This window comes from Tamandua tetradactyla, chromosome 1 (assembly GCF_023851605.1).
Source record: "Tamandua tetradactyla isolate mTamTet1 chromosome 1, mTamTet1.pri, whole genome shotgun sequence".
Classification (NCBI taxonomy): domain Eukaryota; kingdom Metazoa; phylum Chordata; class Mammalia; order Pilosa; family Myrmecophagidae; genus Tamandua; species Tamandua tetradactyla.
Window position 1 is genome coordinate 173,340,643 of NC_135327.1, and position 23,565 is coordinate 173,364,207.

Here is a 23,565-nt window from a genome sequence, read left to right on the forward strand (position 1 = left end):
TATTTTGAGAAAATGCCAGGTTTTATGTATCTATTTTGATGAAATTTTTTTAGGAAAGTTGTAGACTTACAGAATAATGATACAAAAATAGAGTTCCCATATACTCATTCACAATATTCAGTCTTCTCATCCATGAGTATGCAGTGTCTTTCCATTTACAAGTTTTTATTTCTTTTAGAAGTTTTGTAGCTGTCAACATATAAGTCCTTTGCATCCTTGATTAAATGTATTCTTAGATGTTTTATTCTTTTAGTTGCAGTTGTAAATGGCATTTTTTCTTGATTTCCTCCTCAGATTGTTCATTACTAGTACATAGAAACATTACTCAGTTTTGTATGTTTTTGTTGTATCCTGTCAGTTTGCTGGATTTGTAGCTCTAGTAGTGTTTTTGAAGATTTTTTCAGAACTTTATATAGCATCATGTCATCTGCAAATAGTGAAACTTTTACTTCTTTCTTTCTAATTTGGCCATCTTTTATTTCTTTTTCTTGCTTAATTACTCTGGCTAGAACTTCCAGTACAATGTTGACTAACAGTGGTGACAATGAGCATCTTTTTCTTTTCCCTGACCTTAGAGGGAAAGCTCACTCTTCCACTATTGAATATAATGTTAGCGGTTGGTTTTTCATATATGTCCATTATCATGTTGAGGAAGTTTTCATGTATTCTTGTTTTTCTAAATGTTTTTATCAAGACAGAATACTTACTGGCTTTTGTCAAATGACTTTTCTGTATCGATTGAAATGATCATTTTTTTTCCTTTGTTCTGTTAATGTAGTTATTACATTAATTGATTTCCTTATGTTGAACCACCCTTGCATCCCTGGGTAAATTTCACTTGATCTAGGTAAATTCCACTTGATCATGGTGTACAGTTTTTTAATCTTCTGTTGAATTTGGTTTGCTAATATTTTGTTGAAGATTTTTACATATATATAATGATATTGGTGTATAATTTTCCTTTCTTACAGTATCTTTATTTGGCTTTTGTGTTAGATGATATTGGCCGCATAGCATAAGTTACAGAGTATTTCTACCTCTTCAATTTTTTTTGAAGAGTTTGAGCAGGAGTGGTGTCAATTTTTAGAATGTTTGGTTAGAATTCACCTGTAAAGTCATTTGGTCCTGGGCTTTTTCTTTGTTGGCAGGTTTTTGAATAGGAATTCAGTCTCTTCACTAGTAATTGGTTTAAGGTTTTCTATTTCTTCTTGAATCAGCATTGAATAATTCGTGTGTTTCTAAGAGTTTGTCCATTTCACCTAGATTATTTAATTTGTTGTTCTACAGGTGTTCAGAGTATCCTCTTATCATCCTTTTTATTTCTGTGAGGTCAGGAATAATGTACCTCCCTTTCAATTTTTATTTCATTTGTTTGGGTCTTCTTTCTTTTTTCTTTGTCAGTCTAGCTAAACTTCTGTTGATTTTATGAATCTTTTCAAAGAACCAACTTTTTTGTTTTAATTCTTTATTTTTATGTTGTAGATTTGCTGGTTATTGATTTTTTGTGTGTGTACATCTTTTTACTGTGTTAGTTTCTACTGATAATTTGGGATTTTGCTGTTTTTGAAGTGGTTTTCTATGTAAACTATAACCTTAGATTGCATTCTTATTTCTTTCAATAGATCATGATAATTTTTTTACTGTTAGCAGAATTAAAATGTATTTATTTATACTTCCTTACTTTTTCCCTGCTTACCCCCTGTTTTAGTCTTCTAGGCTGCTCAAAACCAAAATACTATGAAATTGTTCCTCTTGAACAATGGGAATTGTGATTAGAGTCCAAGAAAATGTCCAGATCAAACTGTTATCAAGGTGATACTTTTTCTAAAAAAACCAGCTGCTGGTGATTCTTGGCTCCTCTGCCACATGCATGGCGACTTCTGCTGGTCTCTCCCTTCTCTTCTTGGTTTCATTGATTTCACCTTCTTGCTTCAAGGCACATGGTGGTGTCTGTTGGTCTCTCCCTTCTCTTCCAGGTTTCATTATTTCAGCTTCTTGGTTCCACAACTTTCTCTCTTTCTGTGTTCAGAGGATTAAAACCCATCCTGAATGAGATGGATCACACCTTAGCTGAAGTAGCCTCCTCAAAAGGCTCTATCTAAATTCCATCTCCCTACCCCGTATTATTGACAATCCCTTCCAACATGAAAAGTTTGAATTGCCATAGCCCAAATACCCCTAAAGAGAGGGATAGATAGTCAAAGGTGATGGTGGAGTTATACAAAGAAGATAGGAGTTAACAAATGAGTATGATTGCTGAATCATTAAATTGATATCTCTTTTAGTCTCCAGTATCTTAAAGCAGCTAGAAGTAAAAAACCTAAGATTATGGAATTGTACCCTATACCAAACTCTGAAATCTGTTCTACAGCTAGTTGTGGTGCTGTGCTTTGTAATTTATTGTTTTTTTTGTATATATGTTATTTTTCACAAAAAAGAAAAAAAAGTTGATTGTGATGATTAAAAATATATATATTTATTCTTCTAGCTCCCTATATTCTGGAGCAGCTAGAAGGAAAAATCTGAGAGGATCGTATGGTAGCCATGACATACTCCAGAATCTGTCCTGTCACTATTTTTTGAAGAGTGCTTTGAAAACGATTGCTTTTTTCTTTCTTTACTTTGTGTACACAATTTAAAAAGTTAAAAAAAAGAAAGAAAAGGCCCTATGTACAGTGGGTTTAGATCCATAGGAATGGATTAATTTAACATGTTTTTCTGGGGTACACAGAGCTTCAAACCACTACACCCTTTACCACAGAAACTTACTAAATATTGTCAGGGTTGTTTTTTTTTTAGTGTTTCAGAGTATACCTTATATCACTTGTATCCCACCTCCCTAAAGCTATAAAATTTGAAGAAATCAGCATTTTTGTACTACTTCCACATTTTCTTCCCCTTTCCCTCTTACCTTTATTATATCAGTTATATGTTGTCAGGGTTCACAATACTTTCTGACATCTTTAACCATAATTTTCTTATTTGCTATTATCCCAACTCCTAGGTTAAGTAATTCTGTTCTCATCAGTGTCCTTTATGCAACATTTTCTCTATTCATGTCTCATTTGATTTGAGCTAATCTTGTGGTAGTATTTTAAAAGAGACTTGTGGGGAATATATTCTCTTCAAAAAATAGGAGAGTGTTTCTTTTATACTTTAATGACTGTTTGACCATGCTTTAATTTACTCCAGTATTTCCTTGTGCTGAGTAGAGCTGAGAAATCTGAGGTCAACCTCACTTGATGTTTTTGTTTGAATGCTCAAAATATTCTTCTCATTATTTTAACTTGTACCTTTTGGTAAAAATTTTATGTAGTACTTAAGTTTCATTTTTTAATCACATACTTTAAGAGTGTATTCATTCCTACTTCTTTATCTTATCCAATCCAATTAGGCTATTTCTTGGTGTTGTTTGCTCTGTGTTCACTTCCATGCTTCATTGTGAGACATTTTATACTATAGATTCCATTTTTATTTTACTTTAAGAAGTTTTCTTAAGTTATAGCTGTATCTGTTTTTCTCCATTATTTTGGTTTTCTCTAGAGATTTCAATTAGGTGTATGTTGTTTTTGCCTATCTCTTATTTTCTTGTTTATTCTTTTTTTCTGCTCCTTTTTGTTTACATTTTCAAGCATCTCTGAATCTTTTATCTCATTTCCATTACTATGGTTTGGTAACTGCTTCTTTCTCTCCCTATAGCTCGACCTTTGTTTCTGTGATGTTTTCATTTTTTTCTCCTCTTTTGTTCTTAAATCTGAAAGTTCTTGTTTTATTTATTTTTGTTGTCTTACCATTATCTTTTCCAGTTGTTTCTATCTTTAATCTGTACTCATGTTTTATAGAGAGAGTTATTTACTTATCTTTAATATTTATGGCAGAGTATTTGGCCATTTTTATGTATTATGTGACTACATTTTGCTGGTGGATCTTATTCATTTGTCATTTGCTTTTCTTATTCCTTCCTTCCTTTTCTTTTTTATATCTTCGATAGATCCAGTGTTGGTTCTTTTGATTATTATTAACCTTTGAAAGAAATTAGTTTTTCTTAAGTACTTTAGGAAGGTTCTTATGTATCAGTTAGGTATGTATGTGCTCCAGGCCAGCAAAATTCTTATCCCTTATGATACTTTTCCCTTATGATACTGATTCTTCTCAACAATACTCAGTGTGAAACCTCCTTTTTTTTTTCTACTTATTCCTGAAAACATGGCTTATTTCCATAATTCCTGCTCATTTCTGCCTTTTTGCCTTTGTTTATACTGTATTCCCTGATTGCTTCCTCTTTTCATTATTACTGATTTCCAACTCATTATTCTTCAAGGCCAGCCCCTTGAAAATAGTCTCTTTTATGATTTCTTCATTTCATCCCCCCCCCTTTTCCCAACTTCTGTTGGGCTTCGTCCATATTTCTCGTTTTGTGCGTAATGATTATTGTTTTATTGCCAAGTATAACTCTAAGCATTACATCATTATCATTGTTATAACTACTTTTAAGTGTTTTATTGTGTACCAGCTACTCCTTTTAGACTTTTAATGAATTAGCTTAATTTCCATATCTATCATCTAGATTAAGTATTATTATTATGCCCATTTAAGAATGATTAAGTAATTTGCTAAGACAGCATAACTTATAAGTGACAAAGCAAAGATATGAATTCAGGTAGTCTGGCTATAGAATCTATACTCTTCATCACTTTACTGTATACTTACTGTATAAATATAAGTATTGTATACTTACTGTTTAAGTTCTGTGTATTTTACTAGTAAATACTGCTTCAATTTTTCAGTATTACTGTAATATTACTCTTTTCAGTTTGGATAGCCAAACAGATTAAAAAATCCATTTTGCTCTAACCATTATTATTATGATTTATCATAAAGGTTTTTATGCTCCACAAGTTATTTAATTACAAGTGCATTTTAAGTGATTTGCTTCGACTGTAATCTCTGTTTGGATGAAATATCAGTTGGATACAATTTTGGGTATAGGCAGTAGTATTGTAATATATTCTGTTTTAAAAATTTTTTTGGATCTTGACTGAAGTGGGAACAATTTCTTTAACCTTTTGTTAAAAGTGTTATGTAGTACTTAAGATTCATTTTTTAATCATTCTTTAATAATGTATTCATTATTGAACACAAGAACTGCTTGTGTCCATTTAAGACTGTATGAAATGTGTTGCCACAATAATAAGAAAAATATGATGTGGTTTTGTTTTTTTTTTTAATGTTGAGGATGTTCCCATCTGTTCCTGGTTTTCTGAGTGTTTTTATCAAGAAGGGGTGCTGGTTTTTGTCCAGTGTATTTTCTGGTTCAGTTGAGATTATCATTTGATCAATTGTTTTTTCCCTTCATGCTATTAATGTGTTATATTCTTCAGATTGATATTCTTTATGTTGACCCATCCTTGCTTTCCTGGGATAAATCTCACTTGTTCGTGGTGGATAATGCTTTTAAAGTGTTATTGGATTTGGTTTACTGCTATTTTGTTGAGTTGGAGAAGGATAGGTGTTGATTCTTTTTCTTTTATTGCAGTTTTATTGGAATATATTGACATACAAGCTATTCAAAGTATACAAGCCATCCAAAGTATACGATCAGTGGCTCGCAGTAGCATCACGTAGTTGTGTATTCATCACCAGAATCAATTTTAGAACATTTTCCATTACTCTAAAAAGAAAAAAGAAAACTTAAAACAGTCCATACTCCTCTTTCCCCGTTATTGACCCCTAATGTTGGTGTGGTACATTTGTTACCATTGGTGAAAAAATATTAAGATGTTACTGTTTACTATAGTCCATGGTTTGCAATAGGTTTTTTTTTTTCACATAAACCATATACCACTCTGTTATTAACTCCTTTAATAGATTTGTGCCTTTGCTCTAGTTCATGAAAGAATTTTTTTTATATTTCTACTGTTTATTACAATCATTGTTTACCACAAAATTTACTGAGTTACTTTTATAAGATACTGTATCTTATGTTTGAGAGTTTGCTTTTTTCACTTGGAAAATTATTGATACTGTTTTCTTAGGCCAATAGTAGTTTTTATTGGACAGTTGTGTTTCATAGAAGACCAACCAAATGAAGATCTTGATGTGCAAGATATTTGAGAATTTTTTAGGTTATTATAAGTTGAGATAGAGTTGGTTGGATAAGCAATTAGAGAATTTAATTTTACCTAGGTTGTGTTCAGAATGACTTATAGATCAGGAATAAGTATTCTCCATGTAATTGGAACTGTGCTGTGATTGCTGCTTTAGGAGCTCTTAGAAACATTTTCTTAGTGGTTTTCTAATTTTTCTTTCAGAATAGAGTTACAAAAAAGTTTTAAGTAAGAGTGGAAATGGTTACTTTTCCAAGATGAAGTCAGCTACAAACATGCATATTTCAAATAAATATACTGGTTCTAACAATTTCCAGAATTTGGAAGGAACCTTAGTTCATAAGATCGAATTTTATAGTTTAGGAATTTGACAGAATATATATATATGATATGGGAGTCTCAGGTAGTATGGCAGTTGGCTGTTTTTAAGAATGTGAAATTTATTACTTTAAATAATTTTCTCTCCTTTTGATTTTTATTTTTCATGTCTACAGTTCTATTTCCCTCAGTTTTCTACTTGTTTTATATATTCCTTTCTTTTCGTCTTTCTCTCCCCACATAAGTTACCTGTTATGTGGAATTAATATATATTAATTTAAAAAGTCCTTGTCTTCATTGATAATTTTGTATTTTCTATTTAAAAGATTTTAATAGTACTGTTTACCTTATATGTACTTCACAAAGCTGAATAAAATATAGTTACTGTGTCTTTATTTCTGTGCAATTCTAAGTTTACTATAAATATTTTTAGTATCATATCATTGCTATCAATAGGAGCCATCCCTCCCCTCCCCAACATTTTGTCTGAAAAATAACTTACAACTCTTCTAAGAAGAGAAGAGTATTGACTGGAGTAGGTTCGAAAGGAAATAATTGTCAGACAAGCCTGTACGGAGGAAATTATATATGAGAGAAACACTCCTCATGGTTGTAAATCTGTTTTTTTCCACTTGCTCTAACAATTAAAATGTAAATGCCAGTTTACAAATGATAATTTTAAAAGGAGAACAGAATTCAGAGCTTTTAAAAATGTTTGTGAAAAGTCTTGATGACAAATAAGTTGTTTTAGAGAAATTAGATGAGTCTATAGTATGAAAGCTGGTTAGACTAGCTGAAAAACTAGAAAGCTGAAGTAGGGTGATGATAGCTAAAATTCATAAGTTACCCAGTAAAGAACAAGATCGGGCATATTTCTCCAAGTTACACATTTTCTTCTTTGATGAGTATATGAGTCATAGAGAACAAAACAGGACAGTTTTATTTATAAATTCTTCGGAAAAGAATTTGCTTCTTCAGTGACTAAAAGAAGCAAAGGAAGATTTCATATCTGTCATTGGTCAAATGACAGGACTTATAGTAAGGTTACCTTTATAAATTATGGTCTATTTGGATGCATTTAAAAAAAAACCCTGGGCGGTGTGACAGTGGCTCAGTGGCAGAATTCTCGCCTGCCATGCTGGAGACCCGGGTTCAATTCCCTGTGCCTACCCATGTGGAAAAAAATTTTTAAAAACACCCTAGCTTAAGTTTATCTTTCTCTATTTTGCCATCATTATAGAATTGACTTTATTCTCATACCTTTACAGATTGTCTATAGCAGTTATGTACATTGATATGGATGTAAAAATGGCAAGGAATAAAATTAGGTTTTTCTTTTCTATATTTTTGTTTAATAGTAAGGAGGTATTTCCTTCAAGTCCCTTAGCAAGTTTCTCGTGTTTCAGTAGCCAGAGTTGGTTTCCATACCATTCTTAGACTAATCTTTGTTGAGGGGCATGGGATTGGGGCTTGTTTGGGGTAGAGGGAATATACATGGTAGTTCAGTCTCTGTAACAATTATATTCTAGAATGACACCTCCTCTTAAGAAGTCAATTAAGAATTTATTGAGCAGATTCAAAGAAGATAAAGCATGGTGGAATTTGAACCCCAGCCCACCATTTCACATGTGACTTTGGTTGCATTCTTTAATTTCTCTGAATTTACATTCCCTATGTTTTTAACATAGAAATGATAAAAGCTATTTCAGAGTTGTCTGGATGCTTAGAGAGACTAACATTTAGTATATCTTCAATAAATTATAGCTAGTGCCAGTACTGATACTACTACTGCACTTTTCTGTGTACTCAAAATTGCATACACTTTGTAATAATGGAATTTTGCATTTTAAAGGTTAATTTTTTTTTCCTGAGGATGTTTTTCAAGGGCCTATACCAATGTTATAAGTGTTCCCATTTTCTTCAGGGAAGGGTTTGAGATGGGGTGAATACATTGCATTGCCAAATGTAAAGATTAAAATATTTGGTGGTTGGAATAAAGGCAAGTAATGGAAATCACAGAAAGGGCTTAAATATAATTTATCCAACTTTAATTATCTTTCCTTCTTTCCATTTGTGTTTATATTAATGCCAGAAATACAAGTCATTGTTTCAGTGAAATAGAATATTTATTTACAGTTTTTTCTTATTTTATTTTTTACTGCTGTTTTATAACTTTAAACTGACCTCTGACTTTTTTTCTTCCTTAAGGACCCACCTTTATTTTAGGTTTCTATTAAAACCCTTTGTTAAGGTCACATACTTGTCCAATGAGTGAAAGTATATTTGTAACTTTAATATGAACTGTCACTAAAGCAAATTGGTGTATTTTTCTTTACATAGGTGTATCAACTAATACTTTATTATATTTGGAAATAGCATGAAAACTGAAGAGAAACATATTCTGTTTAAGAATGTTATGGTATTAGCTGACGTATTTCCCTTACTGCAGGCTTCTAAAGTGTTATCTTTTTTATTATAACAAAATGTGTGAATTGATTAAGGTATAATTTTCTCTCATTCTTTGATATTTACAGATGGCTTATTCAATCAGTATATCAGTCAACAGGAATATAAGCCACGATGGAGTCAAATCATTCCCAAAAGCACCAAAGGTAAGCTAGATTTTGTGTGTTTCTATTTTGTTTCCAGATTTTGTGTGCTTCTACTTTAATGTTTCAGTCCTCAGTTTTCCCAAGATATTACAAGTTTCATAATACCCTGTTTAATGAAAAGTAGATGTTTAAAATAAGACATAGGTTGCTTAGCTAGGTGGCAGACTTAGTTTATTGTATAAAAATTTTCTTTTATACCTTTTTGTTTTACAAAAGCCTTCCTTTGCCATAAGAGAAGGTTGGGCAATTTTTACACAGAATACATTTTAAAGTGCTATGTAAAATTGTGGGTAATTGTATTGTTAATGCCATACTTGTGTTCTCGAAAAATTGTAAGTTCTGCTAAATTGCTCGCTAAACCTAACAGGCCTTATGAGAAAAATAGAAATGTGTCATGCCGTTCTAAACTGTGGAACTTTATAATTAGATACTGATAAGAGCTAGGGTAATATTCTTCATAAAAATAAATGCTAACAGAGTTACATTTTTCAGGCATATGCGTTGAGCATCACAGTGAGTTTGGAACCTTAAACCCCGAGGTTCATGATTCCCTCTCTAAGATGTAGATTCTACAGGGCATTTGCTACTAATAAAAACTATTTCCATCAAAATTTAAAATGTGATCCAGAATATAGTCTTCTTCGCTAATCTGTTGTTTCCATATAGGGGAGGTTTTTGTCACTCTTCACTTAGACATAATGCTTTGCCATTTGGTTAGCATAGTGGAAAGCATAGCAATTGTTTAATGCAATTAATGGCAATAAAAGGCAGTTCTGTAAATATTCAGGCTTTTTTTCCTCATGGTCTTCATATATTGGTAAGACCTTCTCTTTAATTGTAAAAAAGCTTTCTCCTGCTAGCTTTAAAGCATTATTATATTGGGAAGAATTGCTAAGAACCTCTGTATTGTCTGTTTTATCAACTTCATTCTCCTGTTTATCAGTCATGTATGAAGTAATTTCTTCAAAGAAAAGCATTTTAGCACAGTAGACTACTTTTCTATCAGCAAACTAATGGATTAAATGTATAAAATGCAAACATACTAAAAAATTATTATTTTAGTACTTAAGTTTTTAATCTATTCCTGGAAATAGAAATACTGACAGCAGGTGGGGTGGAGAGGGAGGTGGGGTATTGGGAAGGAAGAAAAGGGGAAAACGTCAATGATAATGAACTGTAAAATCTAAAAAACTACCTAATTATTAGAAAGGAGGAATAATTTACAAGAAACTCTTGTAAATGATTAGCCTTTCAGTAAAGTGGTAATGAAGAGCTTCAGTTTTTTTTTCTTTTTTTTAACATTTAACATTTTTAAATTGTGAAATATATATAAAAATAAAAAACCAATAAATTTCAAACTACATTTTAACAAGTAGTTATAGAACAGATTTTAAAGTTTGATATGGGTTATACTTCCAAAATTTTGGATTTTTCCTTCCAGCTACTCTAAGACACCGGAGACTAAAAAGAAGTATCAACATAATGATTCAATAATCGTCCTCATTTGTTAAATCCTAATTTCTCTGTTATAACTCCTCCTCCTTTGATCTCTCTCCTTATTTTTAGGGATATTTGGATTATGCCCATTGTCACTTTTTTCATGTTGAAAAGGGTGTTGCAATATGGAATAGGGGGATGAAACTGATGTTTGTGGAGAGACTGGCACCTCTGAGTTTCAGGACTTACCTAACTAGGAACCATTTGAAGGTTTTAGGTTTCTGAAAAGTAAACTTAGTGCATGTAACTTTTGTTGAATCTCAAATAGAGCCCTGGATGTTCTTTAGGATTAAGAGTAATGATGTTAGTTGGGGTTTGTAAACCGTGGCAATTAGCAATATCTTGCTGAAGCTTGCATAAGAGTAGCCTCCAGAATAGCCTCTTGACTCGATTTCAACTCTCTTAGCCACTGATGCTTTATTTTGTTACATTTATTTCCCCCCTTTGGTCAGGAACGCATTGTCATTCCCACGGTGCCAGGGCCAGACTCATACCTGGTAGTCATGCCCCACGTTGCCAGGAATACACACCCATGTAGATGTCATATCCCATGTAGTAGTGAGGGTAATGTTTTTATTTGCCGAGTTGAGTTTATAGAGAGAGAGAGGCCACATCTGAACAACAAAAAAGGTTCTCTGGAAGTAACTCTTAGAAATAATTATAATAGTAGGCTTAGCTTGTTCGCTGCAGAAAAAGTTTCATAAGATCACACCCCAAGGTCAAAGATTTGGCCTATTAACTTAGAGTTCCTAATGTTTGAAACAGTATTGGGGGTGGGGTGGGTTCCCAGGTGAGAAAGTTTGATAGTCCATTGTTTTTGTTCCAGGCCCTCAAGGGACATTGCTAATACTTTCTAATTATCTGCCCAACATATACTGGGATGTATCTGGGTATTACATTAAGCTATACAGAATTACAAGCTCTCACTCCCATTCTGGGCTCTATGTGTTCGGGATGTTTAAATGAACTATCCGGACAGGTTGAGTTAGATTGTGTGCTATAGAAAATTTAGATTTTGGACAAAATGAAGCTCTCTTCCTTTCGTCTCATACAATAGGTGAAGTTCTAAAATACAGACTGTCTTTCTTAACCGTGTATTCCGATTTTCTGTAGTACCAACCTGATTGGCTTCATTCTTATCTCTACTTGAAGCCTGATCTCTTTTTCAATTTATTTAACGTTGTATGTGGCACTGCTGACCTTCAGAGTTAGTATTGTAACTCTGAGTCTTAGGTGTCACACCGGTACCCAAAGTTCCAGGGAAATAGCAGGTTATGCAATATACAGCAACTCAGAATCTAGAAATAACACTTAAGGCTCAGAAATAAATGTGACTGCTATAAGAGCTTACAATCTAGGACCCAGTTTTCTTATTAGTATTTTTTAAATGAGACCATACAATATTTGCTGTTTTGTTTCTGGCTTATTTTGCATTCCATTAGTTCTGATATGTTGTATTCTCATTTTCATTCCTCTCCAGATATTTACTGATTTCAAAGTTTCTTCTTTGACCCATTGACTGTTTAAGAGTGTGTTATTTAATTTCGTATTTGTGACATTCTGGTTCTTTGGGTGATTATTGATTTCCACCTTCATTCTGTTGTGGTCAGAGAAAGTACTTCGAATAATTTGTCTTTTTAAATTTATTAAGACCTGTTTTGAGCCCAACATTTTATCTATCCCGGAGTAACTTCCATGAGCACTAGAGAAGAATGTATATCCTGGTGTTTGGGGTGCAACTATATATATGTGTGTTTTAGGTCTAATTCATTTATTACATTGTTTGGGTTCTCTGTTTCCTTATTGATTTTCTGTCTGGTTGTTCTAACTATAGAGGACAGTCGTGTATTGAAGTCTTCCACTATTATTGTTGAACTATCTCTTGTTCCCTTCTTTTTGCTAATGTTTGCCTCATGTACTTTGGAGCTCCTTGATTGGGAGCATAAACTTTTATGATTGTAATTTCTTCTTGGTTAATTGTCCCTTTTATTAATATGTAGTACTCTTCCTTGTTTCTTGTGACATCTTTACATTTAAAGTCTATTTTGTCTGATATTAGTATAGCTATTTCTGCTTTCTTTTGGTTATACCCTGCATAGAACATTTTTTTCCATCCTCACTTTTAACCTATATGTATCCTTGGGGTCTTAGATGAGTCTCTTGTAAACAGCATATAAATAAATCATGTTTTTAATCCATTCTACCAACTTGTATCTTTTAATTGAGGAGTTTAGTCCATTAACATTCAAAGTTATTACTGTAAAGGCAGTTCTTAAATCTGTCATCTTATCCTTTGGTTTTTATTTATCAGATCTATATATTCTTTTCCCTCCCTCTCTTTTTATCTTTTAAATTACCCTTATTGTTGCTCTTCCATTCTTTGCCCTCATCCAGACCTTCCTGTCCTGTCTTTTTTTTTCCAGCAACAGAACTCCCTTTAGTATTTCTTGTAGGGCATGCCACTTTTTAACAGATTCTCTCAGCATTTGTTTGTCTGAAAATCTTAATCTCTCCCTCACTTTTGAAGGACAACTTTTCTGGATAAAGAATTTTTGGCTGGAAGTCTTTCTCTTTCCGAATCTTAAATGTATCATACCACTGTCTTCTTGCCTCCATGGTGCCTATTGAGTAGCCTGAACTTAGTCTTATGGGGCTTCCCTTGTATGTGTCAAATCACTTTACTCTTGCTGCTTTCAGGACTTTCTGTTTCTCTTCAGCATTTGAGAGTCTGATTAGTATGTACCGTAAAGTGAGTCTATCTTGATTTATTCTATTTGGGGTGTTGGACTTCTTTGATTTGCATATTTATGTCTTTTGTAAGGGCTGGAAAATTTTCCCTATTATCTTCTCAACTAATTTTCCTAGCCCTTTACTCTTCTCTTCTCCTTCTAGGACGCCGATGATTCTTATATTTGTGTGCTTCATGTTGCCCATCATTTCCTTGAGATCCTATTCCAATTTTTCCTTTTTTTTTTTCCATTTGTTCTTCTGTGTGTTTGGATTCAGTTGTCCTGTCCTAGTTTGCTTATTCTCTTTTCTACCTTTTCAAGTTCAGTAAAGCCTGGCAGTGCAGCACAGCTCGGTTTGCTTCCTTGACCGTGCCTCTCCACTCGTGCACGTCTGAGATCTCCAGGCCTCTGTGGGGAAGGTGAAGGGGAAGTGGTAGTGGGACCCAACAAGATTCTTTTGCTGGCCAATTGTCAGGATGGCTCCATTCTGCATCTCCCCTCCTCCCAAAAAGGAGGGCACCCCAGCCTTTGCCACCCAAAGTGGCCTGATTCAGGGGTGAGGTGCAGGCCCTGTGTGCACTGGCTGCATAATCTCTTTTCACAGCCAAACCATGTCTGCTAATTTCCAGGTTCCCCATGGGAGCTTCCAGCTGCAGAGCTGAGAGGGACAATCTCCCAAGCTAACTGTGGAGACTGGCAGGTGTGCAGAAATGCCCTGCTCCTTTGGAACCCACTCCTTCCTGTGTACCCCCAGTTTGCCCCATGTGGATTCACAACCAAGCACCCTCACCCAATTCTCTCCATTCTAATTTCTCCACATCCAGGACCTCCCTATATAGTATAGAAGGCCCTCTCTGGTCATTTATACACTGGAACTGCTGTCCCATTGATTTTCTGTCACTTCTAGTAGTTCCACGGAGCACAGGTAAACTCAGCCTATCCTATTCTGCCATCTTCTCAGAAGTGACACTCACTTCTCAGTAGCACTTAACTAAGCTCATTAGAGCAGGAGCTTCAGTTTTGCATCTTTTTAAACTGTATCTCAGAACCAACATTTACATCTTTTTCATAGTAACTCTGTGAAGTTAGTAAGAAGTTGGATGTTTTCTATTTTACATAGGAGAACACTGATAAAGGGAGTCATACTAGTCAAAGTAATATATTTCTATTAATGATTGGGGAGTTAGAAATAAAACCTTAGGCTTTCTAGTCCACATCAAGTAATACGTTAAAATCCTGTAACCTTTGAATCATTGAAATAAACTTAAACCTTTATTCATATTGAATGTGGTGTAAAGTAAGATGAGATATATGTTGAATAATAATTTTCTCCTTTAGAAATTTGTTTCACTGGTTATATTTAAGCCTGCCTATTAAATTCTTTGATGGAAATAAAAATCAAAGGGAAACAAATCTTACATATATCTAGCTCAAGATATAATAGTTGATAAATAATATATGAACTGATTTCTGAAATATAGTGTAAGAAAATTATCATTAATATAAAATCTGATAGCATCTTAGTTTTCAGCAGCTAGTTTTGTGAATTTTAAAACTGTTCATTATGGTAAGACACTGAATATAGACCTAATATCTAGGTCTGTAATTCTTTTCCACGTTCATTTTGATACCTCATTATTTAGAGATTTTGTCCTGTTTTTATAGAACCTTTTATATTTTTGTTGATTTATGACATTGATCATAAATAAATTAAAAATAGCATGCAATTTTACATTAGCACCTGGAAGCAATTGGAAAAAGGAACAAGATAACTATTATAAATGTAGCTTCAAGTCATATTGTTTCTATTATAAGTCATTTTATTTGATCTTAATATTTTGAAAGAATGTGTTGTTTTTATTTTTCATTATAGTCTTATGAATAAATTATTCTGGATTTGTAGTTGTTCCTTGTTATTCCTTTAAAAGAAAATATTTTTATTTTCTATTTCAGGTGATGGAGAAGATAACCGACCAGGAATGAGAGGGGGCCATCAGATGGTTATAGATGTTCAAACAGGTGAGTAATGCTTAAAATGAAAAGCAAAATCTTAAAAAAAATTTAAACGATTTTTAAAATCAGATGAACCTGAATGCACTTTCCATTCATTACAGTGGTTCAGTGTTATTGGCTATAGCCAAGTAGCCAAGGAAATAAAAATTAGTTACAGGTATAACCTAAAGCAGACAGTCACAGGTGTGGGAGGGGAGTTAGCTGCACAAATGAAATCAGATAGGATAAAAGAAAAAGCAGTATGCAGCCCTTTATGTATGCACACAATGTGCAATGTGCATAAATGTGTTAAGTTTATGTGTATTGATTTTCATGGAAAACTGGCGTATTTCTGGATTTTTAATGCAGTGAAAAGGAAAGTATTGCAATAAAATAGGATTAATATATACTTTTAGAGAAAAGAATGTCAAATTAGGTAGCTAAGTGTTTGTAGTTCCATAATTGCTAAACAGTGTTCACAATCCTACCAATAATTTATTTTAACTTATTCTTTTTGGTATCATTTATATTTTATTGTGAAGTTTGGTTTTGAAATTCTCCTTAGATTTCTACAGCCTATTTTAGTTATGACAGCCAAAATACCATTATATTTAGAGGTCATTGCCAAAATTATTGTAATTTTCAAATTACCATTTTGAAATACACATAATATCAGTAATTTAGGATAATTTTATTATTTGATTTCTAAAAAGTTTGCTGCGTAGAGAGCCAGCATAAACCACCCAATTAATATTTTATTTTCCCCAAGTATAATAAATACTCATGTTCTATTATTGTGGTGTGCTGACTCGTAGTGCTAAGGGAATGAAAAATTTGATTTTCTAGGGCAGGCCACAGTGACTCAGCAGGCAGAGTTCTCGCCTGCCATGCCAGAGACCCAGGTTCGTTTCCCAATGTCTGCCCATGTTTAAAAAAAATTTGTTTTCTAGACTCCCATTACAAAATAAGTAAGAATAGAAATCTTACATTACAAAATAAGTAAGAATACAAATTATTACATTGTTGACACTAAATATTCTTGGCCTTAATGTATTTTCATAATTTTTTTTTAAGTAACAAGAAAAATTCAATGATTTTTTTAAATTAACTGCTAAATTTTTATGGTAACCTCTGACTTTTTATGGAAGTATTATGTTCTCTTTGGAGTAATATTAATTTCAAGGCATAGGATTTTTTTTTAACTTTTTTATTGTTGAATATATTTACAAAGAAAAGAAAAAAAAAGCAGTGATTATCAAAGTATAGTCAAATAATTACATACAGAACAGATTTCAGAGTTTGTTGTGTGTTAACCATTCCACTATTTCAGATTTTTCCTTTTAGCTACTCCAAAACACTGGAGGCTATAAGAAATATATTTTTTTCTCTTTTGTGAAAAATAACATATATACAAAAAAGCAATAAATTTCAAAGCACATCCCAACAATTAATTGTAGAACAAATTTCAGAGTTTGGTATGGGTTACAATTCCACCGTTTTAGGTTTTTAATTCCAGCTGCTCTAAGATACTGGAGACTGAAAGAAATATCAATATAATGATTCAGCAATCATACTCATTTGTTAAACTCTACCTTGTACGTATAACTCCACCATCACCTTTGATTTGTTGCCCATGCTTTAGGATTATTTGGGCTATGCCCATTCTAACTTTTTCGTGTTGGAAGTGGCTGTCGATAATATGGCATAGGGGGGTGAAACTAGTTGATGTTCTGGAGAGGCTGGCCCTTTTGCATGTCAGGACTTACCTGGTCCAGGGACCCATCTGGAGATTGTAGGTTTCTGGACGGTTACCCTGGTGCATGGTACCTTTGTAGAATCTTTTATAATGCCCTAGATGTTCTCTAGGATTGGCTGGAATGGTTTTGGTTGGGTTTAGTAAGTCATGGTAGGTCCCACAGTGCCAGGACAAGACTCATCCCTGAAAGTCATCTCCCACACCACCAGTGAGACTTTCACCCCTGATTGTCATATCCCGCCTAGGGGGGAGGGCACTGGTTTCACTTGCAGAGTTGGGCTTAGAGAGAGAGGCCATATCTGAGCAACAAAAGAGGTCCTCTGGTAGTAGCTCTTCGGCATAGGTGTATGTAAGCTAAGCTTCTCTGCTACATAAATAAACTTCAGGAGAGCAAACCTCAAGATCAAGGCCTTGACCTATTGATTTGGGTGTCCCTAATGTTTGACACAGTATCAGGGGTTTCCCTGGTGGTAAAGTTTAATAGTTTCATATTTTTTCTCCCATCCCTCAAGGGACTTTGCCAATACTTTTTTATTATCTCCGCAATATACTCTGGGATTTATCCAGACATTACATTAAGCTACACAGGATTAAAGATCCTCATTCTGATTCTGGCTCCTCCTGTGTTTGAATTGTTTAAATAATTATCCAGACAGGTTGAGTTAGATTATGTGCTACAGAAAATGTAGCTTCTGGACATAATAAATATTTCTTCCTTTGATCTCAAGGAGTAGATAAGGTTCTAAACTATTGACATTGTCTTCCTTACTCCTGTATTCTGAATTACCTTAATCCTGGTTATACATATACCAGGTTATACATATAAAAAGCAGCTCCACAAAATCCGGAAAGAATAATTACCACTCCAGGCTAAATGTGACTGCTATAAGAGTTTACAAGCTAGGCCCCTGTTTTCTTATAAGTATTTTCTAAATGAGACCATATAATAATTGCTGTTTTGTTTCTGGTTTATTTTGCCTCACCAAATGTCCCACAGATTCATTCACAATGTTGCATGCCTCAAATTTGGTCCTTTTTTGTAGCAGCACAATATTCAATCATATGTATACACCATTGTTCGCCAGTCTACTTCTCAGTCTGTGCATCCTTCAGCCACCTCCATCTACTGGAGCTCATGTATAATGTCCAAAGGCAACAGTTCATCAACCATATCAAATTTCATTGTTCCCAAGAGAAAAGTAACCAATAAACACACCCTCACCAAATAGAAAGTCTAAACCTCTCCTTTACTCTTGTCCCTCCCTCCATTATTTACCCCAAGTGTGTTACTGTGATACTGTTGATGTTTTCCTGTTAAACATAGCCCATAGCATGCAATAGCAGTTTTCCTTCTATAGCCCAAACTTATAAACTCTTTGTACAAGATTCATACTTTTGAAGTAGTTCAAAGGCATAGGATTTTTTGTTTGTTTGCTTGCTTGCTTGTTTACATTGGCAGGCACCAGGAATCAAGCCCGAATCTCTGGCGTGGCAGGTAAGAACTCTGCCTCCTGAGCCACTATGGCTTGCCCAGGGCATAGGAATTTGTTTCCCTAATCTCAGCCTCTCCCTCAAACCCCCTTGCTGCACAGAAATAGGTTTCAGAGACCTGTTCAACATGCTCTTAGACATCTTTTTTCCTGCATGAGAGTCCAATAAATATATGTATGCTTATTTCTTAGAGAACCAGATTTCTCTACAAAAAAAATTGTTGGTGTGGGTGGGAAGTGGAGGACGAGAAAAGGGGAAATCCAGAGAAGTTTATATACTTTATAAAAATTTGTGTTTAGGTTATCTACAGAAGTTCTTTCAGTCTTCTGAATATACAGTGGATATTATAATGTCTTTCTTTTCCTCCCTCAGTTCCATAATGAAAACATAATTAAACTGTTTTTTAAAACTTGCTAATAATGACCTTGGATACTGTGTCAAACATTAGGGATGCCCAAATCAATAAACCAAGCCCTTTATCTTGAGGCTTGCTCTTGTGAAGCTTTTGTATGTAGTGGCAAAGCTTAGCCTACCTATAGGTATGCCTAAGAGTCACCTCTGAAGGATTCTTTTGTTGCTCAGATGTGGCCTCTCTCTCTATATAAATGTAAGCCCAATTCTGCAAGTGAAACCATTGCCCTCCCCCCTACTTGGGACATGACATCCAGGGATGAAAGTCTCCTTGGCGGTGTGGAAGATGACCTCCATGGTTGGGTCTGGCCCTGGCATCATGGGGTCAACAATGCTACCCTGACCAAAAGGGGGGAAAGAAGTGTAACAAATAAGTTATCAGTAGCTGAGAGAGTTCAAATGGAGTCGAGAGAGTTCAAATGGAGTCGAGAGACTTCTCTGGAGGTCACTATTACACAAGCTTTGGTGCTTTTTTTGCATATATATTATTTTTGCAACCAAAAAAAAAGTTAAGTAAACTTTTTGAGGTGTAAAAAAAATGTAATTGACAGGTCCTTAGAAAACGGAAATAAAAATATTTCTATAAACCAAAAAAGTCTTGCTAATGTACTAAAGAAGAATACATGTTTGAAAGGTTCTAAGCAAAATATTACTTTTCTTAAATGTAAAAGTCTCAATATAAGGCAGTTTACTTTATCATTTAGAATTTAAAACTCACCTTATCTGGGGACAAAAGAACTTTTCATAGTGCTTTACTGGGTCATTTTATGGAAGATGGACAAACTATACGCAGTATGTAAAGTACATATATAAGAAAAGAGAAAAAATTTTCTCCATTTTTTTAAATCCGTGAAATTTGAGAATGGAAATTAAAAGAATTCTGATAATAGGCAAATGTCACCATAGAATTTAGTGTGAGCAAAGTCATTGAGGATTAAAAGCTACCTTTTCAAATAAGAGATCCTACAAGTCAGACACTTATAGTAGAGTGAATGTTTTATCACTTTAGTTAAGATTTCAACAGACCTTTGGTTTTCAAGACCCTTATTCCCATTTCCCTTTAAAATACATGTCAAGAAGAAAAGATTGTTTGAGTATTTGTTTTATTTTAAAAACTTTAAGTATAAAAAAAAATTGTAAGAATGACTGTTATAGTCATGGAATGTTTTGGTTTGCCAAAGCTGCTAAAATGCAATGCATCAGAAATGGCTTGGCTTTTTTAGAGGGGATTTCTTTAGTTAAAAATTTGCAGTTCTTCAAAGGAAAATCAGCTAGGTTTCATCTAGTCCATAGTTTGCCTTAGTTTTGTTTTCCCCATATACCACCCTATTATTAACATGTTATAATAGTGACATACATTTGTTTTAGTTTGTATAAAAACATTCTTATATTTGTACAATTAACCACAGTATCATCCACAACAGGGTTCACTATGTTATACAGCCCTCATATTTTATCCTTTTGCTTTCCTTCTAATGAAATATATAACCCTAAATGTTCCCTTTCAACCATAATTTGGCACTGTTAGTTGATGTAATGTGCTGCCATCACCTCTATCCATTTCTAAACTTTTAAAATTGATCTTATTAAAAGCTCGATACAAATTAAACATTAACTCCTCATTCTCTACCCTCTTTCTATCTTCTGGTAACCTATACTCTAAATCTTAACTTCACGAATTTGCTCATAATTAGTTCTGATAAATTTGTGAGATCATGCAATATTTGTCCTTTTGTGCCTGGCTTATTTCATTGCTCTGGAAGGCAGTTTGGTGGTTCCTCAGGAAGCTAAGTATAGAATAGCCATATGATTCATCAATCCCATTTCTAGGTATTTATTCAGTCCCATTACTAGGTATGTATAAACTGAAGGCAAAGACACAAACGGACATTTGCACACCAATGTTTATAACAGCATTATTCAAGATATGGAAACAGCCCAAATGTCTATCAACAGAGGAGTGGCTAAGCAAGCTGTGATATATACATCCAAGGGAATGTTATGCAGCTGTAAACATAATAAAATCATGAAGCATGTAACAACGTGGATGAACCTTGAGGATATTATACTGAGTGAAATTAGCCAGAGACAAAAGGACAAATACTGTATGGTCTTGCTAATAAAAACAAGCATTATTGAGTGAACTTTGAGAGTTAAAGTTAAGAACACAGGTTATCAGGAGATAGAAAGAGGGTAGAGATTGGGCTTTTCGTGCTGAAGGAGTACAGAATGTGCAACAGGACTGATTGTAAAGATTCAGAAATGGATACCGCAATATTATCTGATGGTAGCACAATAATATAAGTACACTGAATGAAGCTGAATCTGAATGTGGTTAGGCAGAAGGGCTAGGGGGCATGTATGACACCAGAAGTGATGAAAGAGAATGAAGATTGAGATGGTAGGGGGGGATGCCTAGAGTAGACAGTGATGGTAATTAAATGTACAAAATATTAAGAATGTCTTTGCATGAAGTAGAACAAATGAATGTCAACACTGCAAGGTGTTGAAAATAGGATGGGATAAGAAAAAAATGCAGTCAATGCAAGCTCGGGTCTATAGTTAATAGTAACATTGTAATATGCTTCCATTGAATGTAACAAAAGCAATATGCCAAAACTAAATGTCGGTAAGTGGGGCATATGGGGTGAGAGTGTGGGATTCCTTGCAGAAGAAATAAAAATGTCCTCATATAGATTGTGGTGAGAAGACATGGATATGTGATTATACCAGGAACCATTGATTTTTTTGCTTGGGTTGGATCCTATGATGTGTGAATAAAACTGTCTAAAAATGAACATAGATATACAAGAGCTAGAAAAAAAATGTGGCTAAAGAGATGTACCTGCTCGTTGTTGGTAGGGAAATAGAGTGGTGCAGCCCATCTGGAGGGCAGTGTGGTGGTTCCATAGGAGGCTAGGGGTGGGGTAGCCATATGATCCTGCAACCCCATTGCTGGATGTATACTTAGAGAAACTGAGAGTGGGGACACAAATGGACATTTGCACACTGGTGTTTATGGTGGCAATGTTCACAATTTGAATGGATGGAGGTGGCCTAAGTGTACTTCAGCTGAGGAGTGGACGGGGGAAACTGTGGTTTATACAGACAATAGACTACTGAGTGGCTGCAAGAAGGAATGAAGTTGTGAGTCATGCAACTAGGTGATTGAATGTTGAGTACAGTATGTTGAATGAAATCATTCAAATGGACTAACTATAATATACAGACTCAGAGAATTAAAGTCAAGAGCATGGGTTATCAGGTTTTGACCCATTGTAAAGGTTCCTAGGTTGTAATCTCTTACAACACCCATAATCTATTCTGGAGTTGTAATTGTTATTTCTAAATCCTGTGAGACTGAATTACTTGGGTATTACCTAGTCGTTAGCTGGATCTCCAGGTATTTGTGTGACACCTGAGACTCAGACTTAGCGCTCTGAAGCTTTGAAAGTCAGCATTACCTTATATAGTGTCTGTTTAAAAAGTTCAGAAAGTGATCAGACTTTGACTAGAGATGTGAATGAAGCTGGTCTGCATAGGACTAAGGTAAATCAAATATAGGGTAAAGGATGATATGGTCCATATTTAAAAACTTCAATTTCTTTGTGAGACCTAAGGAAGATGTTTATTTGGTGTAAAATTTATATTTTGAGTGACTCATTGATATAATTTAACTTATATGTTCAGTTTATTCAATCACCATAATTACATGGAATCTTGAACAGGGAGTGATATCTTGTTGGTTTATCCAGGTTAGTGTAATGCCCCGATACATCCCAGAGTAATTTGGACAGGGAATTAAAAAGCATTTGCAAAGTTCCCCTTGGGGGACTGGGGTAAAAGGAGGAAATATTGAAGGACCCCGTCTGGGGAACTCATATTATTTTTGCAAGCAGTAGGGACATCCAACTCAGCATGCTTAGCTCCTGATTTGGCGCTTGCCCCTATGAAACTTATTCCTGCAGAGGTGAAGCTAAGCTTACTTATGATTATACCCAAGAGTCACCCTCAGAGTCTCTTTTGTTGCTCAGATGTGACCTGTCTCTCTAAGCACACTTGACAGTAAACTCACTGCCCTCCCCACCATACGTGGAACCTGACTGCTGGGAATAAGCCAGAACCCAGCATCATGGGATTCAGAAAGCCTTCTTGACCAAAAGGTGGGGGAGAGAAATGAGACAAAATAAAGTTTCAGTAGCTGAGAGATTTTATAGTTGAGAGGTTACCCTGGAGGTTATTCTTATACATTATATAGATATCCTTTTTTAGTTTATGGTGGTTTGTAGTGGCTAGAGGAACGTGCCTGAAACTGTTGAACTGTATTCCAGTAGCCTTGATTCTTGAAGATGAATGTCTAACTGTCTAGTTTTTACAGTGTGACCGTGTGATTATGAAAACCCTGTGGCTGATGCTCCCTTTATTCAGGTTGTAGACAGATGAGTGAAAAAATGAGGCCAAAGAATAAATATGTAATGGGGGGCAGGGATAAGGGATAAAAAAAAGTGGGAAATTGCTATAATAGTGGTCATTGAAGGGAAGGGGTAAGGTGTATGGGATGGGTTTTTGTTTTTTTTTTTGATTTTTTACTTTATAGATATATTTTTTTTTATTTTTTATTAAAAAAAGATTAACACGACATTTAGAAATCA

General features: G+C 34.3%; 1 protein-coding gene across 1 annotated transcript in view; it reads left to right on the forward strand.

The window, feature by feature from the left end:
- MKLN1 (muskelin 1) overlaps positions 1–23,565 on the forward strand; it is a 299,405-nt gene that overhangs the window by 158,325 nt on the left and 117,515 nt on the right. Inside the window, exons 7-8 of the mRNA XM_077135509.1 lie at positions 8,960–9,037; positions 15,217–15,282. Coding sequence (XP_076991624.1) covers positions 8,960–9,037; positions 15,217–15,282 — 144 coding nt within the window. The remainder of the gene's footprint in view (positions 1–8,959; positions 9,038–15,216; positions 15,283–23,565) is intronic.